Below are 11,252 nucleotides of genomic sequence, written 5' to 3' on the forward strand. Positions count from 1 at the left end.
TAAGAGACAGCCCCGATTCTGATCCTTGTTGCACTGCAGGTAAACCTCATGTGGCATCAGCTGACCACTGATCAACTTCAGACCTCGAAGATGGTCAGTATAGGCCGTATTGCAATCAGACCTCGGAATTGTCTTAATCCTTGTAGCTTCCATTGGAAATCAGATTTTGTCCAACTTGTTTTCTGGTGTTCTTGCAGAATAAAACTTTTATTCTTTTATCCAAGTCTTAATAGCTTATTTTAGAGAAGTAGGCTGAAAAAAACCTCTGAACAAGTGAATTTGTAAACGCATGTATAAGCACATTTTAATGCTGCTTTTTTAATGCAGTGATGGTTATTAGATTCTTTGTGTAGCAACTTTTTTCACAAATTATTTTGAGTTTTTCTCTTAACAGAGGATCCCAAGCTTTAAAATTCTTCAATACACATCAGTTAAAATGCCAACTGCAAAGACATCCAGACTGTGCTAATGTGAAACAGTGGAAAGGTGGACCTGTGAAGATTGATCCTCTGGCTTTGGTACAAGCCATTGAAAGATACCTTGTAGTTAGAGGTATATATATTACACATTCATATGTGTTTTGCTTCTTGGGATAGTTACTACTGTCAGTAGTGTAGAGTCTGTAAAAACCTGTGAGGATTATACTGAAGGCAAATGGGAGATAGCTATAAAAGTATCTTGCTCACAGGGGAGCAGACTAAGACTGCAGAGAATCTTCCTTTTTTCTGGGACAAACTCTCTCCTTTTGTAAGTGGTTCAGTCTAAATACTGACAGAAGTATAATCTAGTTGACTGTCATATTGGCTGTAACTTGACATTTTAGATGTGAGATATTGATACTGAAATTTGTTCTAACATGTTTGAACCTTTTTTAACTGATGTATTTTGCAACTGTTTTAAACAGTGGAGTTTTCTAAGTTAAAGTACAAAAGCACTGCTATGTTTTGTGTATAAACAAATGAGGATGTTTTCTTCTCGTCTCAGGCTATGGAAGAGTTAGAGAAGATGATGAGGATAGTGATGATGATGGGTCTGATGAAGAAATAGATGAATCTTTGGTAAGCTTTTGCTCTGGGTGTAAGGGGAGGGAACAGTGTGGTGAGAGGCTTAAAAAAAAGCTAGCAACAAGTTTTCTAACTTGTGTGGGTTTTTTGTTCTGTTCAGGCTGCTCAATTCTTAAATTCAGGGAATGTGAGACATAGACTGCAATTTTACATTGGAGATCACTTGCTGCCATACAATATGACTGTGTATCAAGCAGTTAGGCAGTACAGTTTGCAAGCTGAGGAGGAGAGGGAGTCTACAGATGATGAAAGCAACCCATTAGGAAGAGCTGGGATTTGGACAAAAACGCATACAATTTGGTAAGTTGGCTAAGAGAAATTAGGGGACAACTTCTCCAGTTTCCTAGATCTATATACATAAAGAAAATTGGAATATAGTTGTTTATCCCCTCTCCCAAAACTGTGAAACTTTGAATTTCCTGATGTGCTTGAGATACTTAAATCTTAGCAAGAATTGTTAGCTACTCACATTTTCGAACTCATGAGAGCAACTGATAAAGAAGAAATGGGGAGTCTTAAATGACTCCTGCTAGGTGGAGGGAAATCATAGTGTTAGTTAACTAACCACAAACAATAGAGAATGTGTCCGCAGTCTACAAATAACGGTCAACTTCATACTGGTTTTCACAGTTGATTGCTGTGCAGGTACTTGCTAGCCATACTTTGTAAAGAGCAGTGCCAAACGTTTTAACATTACAAAATGTCTTTTTCTTTCTGATATTTAAATGTGTTATTCAAAAGCAGAAAACCCCAACCCCAACCAAAAATCACTTCTGTTTTTTTGTCTATACTTCTGCTTCTCTTCTTTCAGTTCATGGAGCCAGAGAGTCCCCATTTTTGTCCCCCATGACATACTTTGCTTCTGAGGGCCTAGCTTCAAATGCTGGGTCATATCCAAATGCATTGTTCTTGACTTTCTGCTTTTTAACTGTCATTCAAGTAAAATTCTGGTAATCAAAGAACCAACACTTTTACAACTACTTTTGTTTCCATGTAAGTTAGTATTACACAAACATGTTTTTAACTTTTAATTACTTTATAGGTACAAACCTGTGCGAGAGGATGAAGATGGTAATAAGGACTGTGTTGGTGGAAAAAGAGGAAGAGCACAAACTGCTCCCACAAAAACCTCCCCTAGAAATTCTAAAAAGCATGATGAATTGTGGCATGGTGAGTGCATTGTCTTGCTAATATGCTAGATTTGTGAAATTTCTGAAAGGATGAGAAAGAAGAATATTCAGAGACACCATAGTGTTTCTTTTAAAGCAAGTAAATAAAAATTAAGCACATATTACTGTATATTAAAAATAAAATAAGGTACTTACTGAATCATCTAACTAAACTCTTGTAGTTAAGTGACTGCAATGACTACCTAGGCTCCTAATAATTAAATCTTGGGAAGACTTCTAATTGATTTGTTTTGATAACATATTTTTTCCTTCTAGATGGTGTCTGCCCTTCAGTATTAAATCCTCTAGAAGTTTACCTCATATCTACTCCACCTGAAAACATAACATTTGAAGATCCCTCATTAGATGTTATTCTTCTTTTGAGAGTTTTACATGCTATCAGTCGCTACTGGTATTATTTGTATGATGTGAGTAGAGCACTTTTCAAACCACTTTCATACTTGATACAGACACCTCTGTCCTGAAACACCTTCCTCCTGTGGCTACCTCACCCCACCAAGACAGAATGATGTGAATATCATCTTGCCCTTCTTATTTCTCTTAACTTCTACTAAGATGGAGGCTTTTAAGTTCTTACAGTCAATCATATTTCCTCTTTAGTGTGTTAAAGACATGTTCCATGCTTTTTCCTTTAAGTTCAAAGAGCAAAATAATTCCTGAAAGAAAATGAATAGTAAATATCTACTCAGTCTTTCTTTCATGGCTTAGACTCTGTTTGACCAAAGTGACAATGAAAGTTGTTTTTTCTCTTGTGATGATAAGCAAATTAGAAGCATAAAGAAACCTCTTAACAGAGGCTTGGTATTTTTTCCAGCACTACTTTAACTAGAAGTACATTGTTTTTATTTAACACAGAATGCAATCTGCAAGGAGATAATTCCAACCTCAGAGTTTATCAACAGTAAACTGACAGCAAAAGCAAACAGGCAGCTTCAGGATCCTTTGGTAATTATGACAGGAAACATACCAACTTGGCTGACAGAACTTGGAAAAACATGGTATGAATGACTTACTGTATAGTGTTTCTAATCTGAGTTCACTAGGCCTCTTGGCTGGGCAGCCCTGGTGCATCATATGTTAGAAGGCTTTTGGAAGTGCTGAGGGAGAGTAAAATATAGTCATAGAAGTCTTGCTAAGTTACATAGTGACACTTGGGTGAATGTTTAAGCTATGCCATTGCAGGTTTAAACCACATACAGAGTAGCTGCATAGTTTGGATCACTTCTTACAGGAGCTTCTGAGTAACTTGAAGTTTTCTCATTGAAATAGTAGTATGTGATTATTCAGGTTGTGTTTTCTCCTGTTAAACTGCTTAATGGCATTTTTGTCATACCACTACATTTATCTTTGCATATTCAGTATGGTACAAAGGAAAATATTTGTAGAATTATTGATAAAATATCAAAAGCATAACTATACTCATCATACTATGTAGTATCTTGATATAGAGTGTAAGCTGTAAAACTTTTCCACTTGAAAGAATGAGAAATAAAAGTTGACTTTCTTGGATTTTTTTAGGCATGTTAATGGAAGCCACATTGGTGACAGCTGGCTGGAAATACATGCTCTAGAATTAGTTCATTTTTAAAATTGTAAGCCAGGTGTGAACAAGTAAAAGAATATTTATTTTCTGATATGAACTTTGCATAGCTAAGGGAGTCAAGTATTTTGAGTTATTTTTCTGGAAGAGTTAGAAGTTTCCGGAGTTTTTTGTGATTCCTTCTATTAAATTCTATCTCCAGACTCTTGCTCATAAGCATTGTAACTAAAACTAAAGTGTGTCTTGGAAGTCTTCCTTTGGGCCCTGTTTTCACCACAGTGTTTAGTAAAGCATTAATTTCAGGCATACTGCACTTCTATTATGTTTTAGACTAAACTATAGTACTAGATGCTAGTTGGAACCCAGCTAACTAATCCAGTGCTCCTTGCAGCCCATTCTTCTTTCCGTTTGATACCCGTCAAATGCTGTTTTATGTAACTGCTTTTGATCGTGATCGAGCCATGCAAAGACTGCTGGATACGAATCCAGAAATCAATCAATCAGATTCTCAGGATAGCAGAGTGGCACCGCGACTGGACAGGAAAAAAGTAGGTATATCTTCTTTAAAAATGCAATGAACGATTTGTTTGGGGTTTTTATGCTGACTATAGGAATATCACTGTGAGCAAGATTTATTGGTAAAACTTCAGGTTTGGGTAGTATACTGATGAAGGGGAGGTTTGTTTTTATTCATTTAAAAGCCCCTGCGTAGGAAGCTCAACGTCTTCTAGGTGGCTGCCACAAGGTGGCAGCAGGGGCTAGAGTATGCTACGCTTGCTTTCTTACATCCTGACTAATTTTGGAGTTTTCATGTGGAGTTTTGAGTTTTCACGCTTAGGTTACACTAGTGAGATTTCCATATATTGCCTTGTAAACATATGTTTTGCTTTATGTAGAATTTCAGAAGAATTCAAGCAGTGGGATTTAGACCTTTAAGTGCTACCTGAATAAACAAAAATGTTCTTGTATTCTGGGAGAGTATTAAACCTCTTGTCACAACATAATAAAACTAAGCTGTGACTGTTTTAAATTGAGGGGGTTTTGGGTATCTGCCTTGAGTCTTGGAGAGATGTTACCTTAGTTTAAGGTCTGCTGGATATTGTAGATTGATATGGTCTTGAATATCTCTGGGGCAAAAAAAGACAAGAGACTTAAGAATCTACTTCAGCTAGAATGTAACTTCTGATATGTAGGAATCCCATTGCTGGTGTGTGGTTTGGTTTTTGGGGTTTTTGTGGTGTGTTTTTGTGTTTTTTTTTTTTTAGGGTTATTTTTTGGTTTTTTTAACCTGCCACTTTCTCTACTAGAGAATCTGCAAGGGCAGGGTATAAGATTTTTCCTTTAGGCTGCTGGATTTTGGCATCTTTATTTTGTGTTTTCTTCTCCATATATTAGTTTGAGGTATGTAACATCACATGACAATTCTCTGTTATAGTCCTACTGCTAGATGCTTGGCAGGAGTAGTAGCTATTAGTTACACTGATACAAATGTAAGGCATTGGTTTTTCATTTTATATCAAACTCTTTAATTGTAGTCAGTTTTTATATAGAAACAAGAACTATTTTATCAAACTATAAGCTTACAAATTGCTGAACTGTGGAACTATTAGCATGGGGTGGAAAAACATTCTTAACTAATTTTTATCCTGTTGTAACTGCCTTGGGAGCTGGGACTTACAGACACAATTTCACTACTTAAAACTTCTCTAATGTGTAGCGCACTGTGAACAGAGATGAGCTGTTGAAACAGGCAGAATCTGTGATGCAGGATCTAGGCAGTTCAAGAGCCATGTTGGAAATCCAGTATGAGAATGAAGTAAGTAATATCAATGCAGTCTAATTTAACCCCTTTTTACTGAAGATTAATACAAAAAAGCTACAACTTTGCTTGAATGACTTAGTCTCTTGGTCCTTCCCATTGCTGGTGCCACAAAATTTTATCTATTAACTATCCCTAATCCACTTGGTTGTGATTTTTAGTTGCTAGGAGAAACTTTCTGGTCTACTAAATTTCATAATCGGTCTTACTCTGTAGAGCACGTTTTTTCTAACTTGAAAGCAAACATCTGTGTGCGTTTCTTCTGTAATACAATGATTAGGTGGCTAATACTTTTATACCATTATTATTCCCTCTGATATGTGTTTTTCCCAAGCTGTCTCAGTTGTATTGTAAGCATCGGTGTAGTTAGGTTTTCTAGATGCTTTTTGTAATGCACTCTTCTTTATAGCCAACAATGTACCATATTTCTCAGAATAAATAAAGATTTTGATATTCAAACTGACCTAATTGACTCATTCATTTATCTCATTCCCCCTCCTCTCCCCACACCCTCCCTCTCCCTGAAGGTTGGCACAGGCCTAGGCCCCACGCTAGAGTTCTATGCACTTGTATCTCAGGAACTACAGAGAGCAGACTTAGGCCTTTGGAGGGGAGAAGAAGTGACTTTAGCCAATCCAAAAGGTAAATGTTTTACTACCTGAACTATCAATATTGAGCTAATATTGAATTGATCCTAAATAGACTTTATGTGAATGGCTTTGAAAAAAGCACCTTAGTTTGTGATCAGATAATATGCCTCATGGTAGTGTGTGATTATCTTTGTAGTTTGGCTTTTTTAAATTTTATAAGAAGCTTTAGGTTATAGTTATGTTAGTCGCTTTCAAACTTGCTGCTTCTGAGATAAAACTAGTAGTGTATGTATTGAACTCACTTAACTTTTCTTTTGTTCTTAACAGGAAGCCAGGAAGGTACAAAATACATCCACAACATTCAGGGCCTTTTTGCACTTCCTTTTGGTAGAACAGCCAAACCAGCTCACATTGCAAAAGTTAAAATGAAGTTCCGCTTTCTGGGGAAACTAATGGCCAAGGCAATCATGGATTTTAGACTGGTGAGAATAAAATGAAAAATGTGATTCTGAGGAGTTAAATGGAAATCCTATTTCTGACTGTTAGGGAAAAAAATATAATTGAGTTGCATGGAGTTATTTTCAGCTCTTGCAGTTTGGGTGGGGTGCCGAGAAGGGATGCAGCTGAACTTTTGAGTGATGAAAGGGTAGTGTATGTTGAAGAACTTTACAGTGTCTATTGAGACCACAGTGAAAAAAGGAAAAGCTTTGCCACGCAATCTCTCTCCAGTGTTCTTTCAAGATCATTTTGAGCTCATAATTATACCAGCTGCTAGCTTGCTGATTGCCTAGTGCATATACATTAGATCAGTTGGTTGTGAGTTCTTGACTAAATTTCTCAGGTAATACCACTTAGACATAGTGGCTTTGTGTGTGCCAGAACTAGGAGTTAGTAAGTAGATCAGAGAAAATAGCTAAAGATACAGTTTTGAAAGGCAGTTCAATACTAAACTAAGTTTTGATTTCCAGGTGGACCTTCCTCTTGGACTTCCTTTTTATAAATGGATGCTACGACAGGAAACTTCCTTGACATCACATGACTTGTTCAGTATTGATCCAGTAGTAGCCAAATCAATATATCACCTTGAAGATATTGTAAGACAAAAGAAAAGACTTGAGCAGGACAAAACACAGGTGGGAAAGTAACCCTAAGAATGGAAGAAGGCATCTTCACACATGTTTTGGATTTTATGAAGTAGCTGTAATAGTGTATGATAGTGCATAATACTGATAGTAATACTTTTATTACAATTCATTGTAATAAAAAAATAGTTTTAATGTTATTAAATCAGTAGCCAGTAGTTATAACATGGTCTTTTTGTAGTGTAGATTCTAACATTAGAAATTTATTATGGGATTTTTTCTGTGTGATTAAACATAGGCTAGAAATGGCTAAAACTGCCACATGTTTGCCTAAACTTTACTTTTTGGTTCACTTTGAAATGACTAGCTAACTTTAACATCAGAGGAAAAAAAAATCTATCCTTGATTTTTGAACATTCAAGAGGCTTGGGTTTTTTATTGGTTTTCAAGGCTTTTTGTAAGGTGCCTTTTGTGGGTTTTTTCCTTCCCCACTGAAGAGCTGTATGCAGAACTGGTGTGAACTGGTTTCATATGGAAGCATACAGGTTCTTAGTCTTAATTTTTCAAGGTTACACTCTTAAATGAAAATAATACTGTTCACTGCTGTGAGTAGTGATAAAAGGTCTTTGGCATGCATGTTTTTTCTAGCATCCAATGTTAATAGACAGCAGGTGATAATAACCTAATTTATACTCTTAATATATCTGCTTTGTTAGTAGTGAAGTTATTGCAAGCTTGTGGGAGTTTGTTCTTCACCTCACTGTCTCTCTCTCCTTGATCACCACTTTTAATTTCCCAACAAGAGTTTGAAAAACCTGAAACCTGGGGGATGAAAGCTGAAAAATGTCAGTATGCATGCTGAATATGAATGTCATTATTCTAAGGAGAAGACGTAGCTTAAGAGCCTTAGCATATTACCCATTTCCTCCTCTTGCAGTAGTGTCTTCTAAATAAATAATAATGCAAGAAGGTAAAGTAATTCTAAAACTGCTACAGAAATGTGTACTGTTACAATCTTTCAAGTTTATCCATTAAGATAGTTTCTGGCTTGTCTTGGTCTGCTGTTACATATGAAAAATGTAGAAGGAAAGCAAAGAATACTGTAACAACAGTATTAACAGTAATATTCTTATAGAAACATTTAGTCAACTGCTTTTAGAAGTCATAACTTTTGAATAAGTTAATATGAAATAATTGTTCTCACTGGTTTTCACTTCCAATTTTTTAGACCAAAGAAAGTCTACAGTATGCATTGGAGGCTCTGACTATGAATGGCTGCTCAGTGGAAGATCTAGGCCTGGACTTCACACTTCCTGGATTTCCTAATATAGAACTGAAAAAAGGGGGAAAAGATACACCAGTCACCATCCACAATCTAGAGGAGTATCTCAGAGTATGTAAAAGCAAAGTTAGAACTAAAATTTTCTTTATTCTTCCTCACCTTGCTCTGAAGTAGTTATGTTTCCATGTATTTTTCAGTTCATTCTCGTGAACTGTCACAGCAGTAATTTTTCTACTGATTGCTTCTATTCTGTACTAGCTTATTACTACAGAAAAACTGGTTTGAGTCCTGGTCAGTGCACCTGACTTGAAAGTTTTTATAGTACAAAAAAGTCTGGTTTATACATAATGAAGTCATCAGAAGTATATGGGGTTTTTTTGGATAAAGTCTGTTGTAGTAAGTGGTGTAATTTGAGCTGTGAACTTTTAGATTCTTTTAATGAGTTCCCATGGATGAGTATGCTAATGAATTAGCTTGCATTAGTGACTTAGCACCTGCTACTCACACTTCAGTGGGTTTTGAACTGCTATAATAGTGACATTTTTTGGAGTTGAATTTAAGAAAACATCAGCTCAGTTGCGAGTCAAAACTAGAGCAGTAGTGTTTCTTTAAAAAAAAAACCAAAAACCCAGACAAACAAGAAACCCCAAACCACCAAAAAAAAAAATCGCACAACCAACCCCACCCATTAAAAAAAAAAGGTAAGGAACAGGTAACAAAACAGTGCCATAATAAATTGACAGTACACTTGCATATTTTAGTCTTATGTCAGAAGGGACATAAACCCTAGAAAAACAGAAGGGTGATGCTGCTGAAAGTTATGTTTCTGCATAAGAATGTGTTAAAGGGAATAGGTTAAATCAGCCTGGAAAAGAGATGAGGAAAGGCAGGAAGAATGCAGTATTGTCATGTGAAGTCATGAGTTGGATGAGGGGATAAGAATGATTGATTGCATCATGAAAGAGCAATTCCTAAATAATGCATTTTCTGGCAGGTTAATCTGCTGCCAGTTTCACTGAGGACTGTTAAGATTTCGAAACACTGATAAACATATCTGATATTTTGGTAAAAACGATTCAGTAAGGGACATGCAAGCTCCTGGGTATCAACTGAGAAATCTGCGAAGTTGTTCCCTAATCTTGATAACTGAGTATTGAACAGTTGCTGTTCATCTTCAAGATTCAAGTTGTTATGCATATCCAGTGTTCATATCTTCATTTGTTGAAAGCAAATTCTGCTAGTAAGGAATCACTTATAAAATTAAATATATTTCTGTTTGCAGACTTACAGATGGGCAATGCCAACAACCATAGTTTGTTAGAAACAGCATTTGCAGTCTCTATTTACTGAGGAAAGCTGAGAGAGATAGCTTTCAGGTCTAATTTTTGTACATTTTGCAGTCTTCTAGTATCATGTATCTGATATGCTGAGAAAGGCTTGCAGACATCTTGGATGTCCTGTAGTTGTCTTATTGCAGGCCTCTGGCGCACTGTAAAGGGGAAGCAGATCACCACAGAAAGGTTTCTCTCTGCTTCCTTCTGAACAAGTTTTGGGACGATTTTCTGTGAAGGATACCGGTGCAGTTTTTCTATGCTTGTCTTTATATTCCTGCCTTATAGAGGAGACTTCAGATGAGATCCTAGTAATTAGCATTATTAATGGACTTGATGTCAAGGAAATAGAAAATATTTCAGAGAGAAAAATCAGTGTCCTCTGTATCACAAGTATGATGAATTGTAATTTAGGAACAGTGTATTTAATTTATCAGCTAGCCTGTACAGTTCCCTGTGAGTCAGCTGTCCTGCTCTTGAAAATGTCATTTTCATTAAAATCTTGTATGTGGTTACCATGAAGTAGTTTATAAAGCTAGAATATCCTACTGTTAGCCTTTCCTGCAGTTACGTCATTCCACACTCCATCTTCCTTTTTTCCTGAAGGACAGTTCCCACAGGGGCTACCTTTATCAGAAAGTGGAACTATTTCAGCTGCCAGTGTAGTGAAGACTTCATTCTCTTTTTTTCCTTCTTTCCTTGTCTTCTGTACTATAAAGAGGCCATGTTGTTCTAGATTGGACAAAAAATTTCTGGAGTGCAGTTTTTTGCCTAGCAATTTGATCTTCTCTTTGAATCCACAAGAATACAGTTGCAGCTTAATTTTGCCACACAGTCCTGCTCATACAGTTACAACCTGGTGTGTGAAAGTAGGGATGTGTATCTTTACCTGAAACTCAATGCCTGACTCTTTAGTAGGAAAGCTTATCAACACATCCTAATAAGCTTTCATATCTGAGAGCTTTCTGGAACAAGTAACTCTTCAGTTATTGGGACAGGATTAAATACTTGTTTCAGGAGTCCAGCAGTATCAATGAGGTTTTTTAATGATACTCAGATGCTTTTCTCAGCATTCCAGGTTAGAGCTTTTAACACATTTAAAACTTATATGTGCTGTCAACACACAGCTACTCTTACAAGCAGCCTTCATTTCCTGCTGGAGTTGAAGGTATCCAAGGCAAGTGTAGTCACCAGTAGCACTAACTGACAAAAGAATCTGAACTTGGCATGCAATCTGCTGTATATAATTTATTTCTTAATTTATTGGAGAAATACTGGCTTCAGGAGATTTAAAAGAATTTTGGTCTTGTTTATGTCATGTCCTCTTCCTTTCCCCCAGTGCCTATTGTTTCAG

General features: G+C 36.4%; 1 protein-coding gene across 5 annotated transcripts in view; it reads left to right on the plus strand.

The window, feature by feature from the left end:
• Window positions 1-11,252, plus strand: part of TRIP12 (thyroid hormone receptor interactor 12) — a 79,375-nt gene that overhangs the window by 61,781 nt on the left and 6,342 nt on the right. For 3 of the 5 annotated variants that reach the window (XM_026855340.1, XM_026855342.1, XM_026855343.1), the window contains 12 exons: window positions 380-552; window positions 985-1,058; window positions 1,165-1,364; window positions 2,107-2,234; window positions 2,510-2,661; window positions 3,110-3,252; window positions 4,186-4,342; window positions 5,512-5,610; window positions 6,141-6,255; window positions 6,531-6,685; window positions 7,172-7,336; window positions 8,514-8,678. In XM_026855340.1, coding sequence (XP_026711141.1) covers window positions 380-552; window positions 985-1,058; window positions 1,165-1,364; window positions 2,107-2,234; window positions 2,510-2,661; window positions 3,110-3,252; window positions 4,186-4,342; window positions 5,512-5,610; window positions 6,141-6,255; window positions 6,531-6,685; window positions 7,172-7,336; window positions 8,514-8,678 — 1,726 coding nt within the window. The remainder of the gene's footprint in view (window positions 1-379; window positions 553-984; window positions 1,059-1,164; window positions 1,365-2,106; window positions 2,235-2,509; window positions 2,662-3,109; window positions 3,253-4,185; window positions 4,343-5,511; window positions 5,611-6,140; window positions 6,256-6,530; window positions 6,686-7,171; window positions 7,337-8,513; window positions 8,679-11,252) is intronic. The other 2 variants (XM_026855341.1, XM_026855344.1) reach the window with 1 other exon arrangement.

This window comes from Athene cunicularia (genome assembly GCF_003259725.1).
Source record: "Athene cunicularia isolate RWA chromosome 9 unlocalized genomic scaffold, athCun1 chr9_part1, whole genome shotgun sequence".
In the NCBI taxonomy this organism is placed as follows: Eukaryota; Metazoa; Chordata; class Aves; order Strigiformes; family Strigidae; genus Athene; species Athene cunicularia.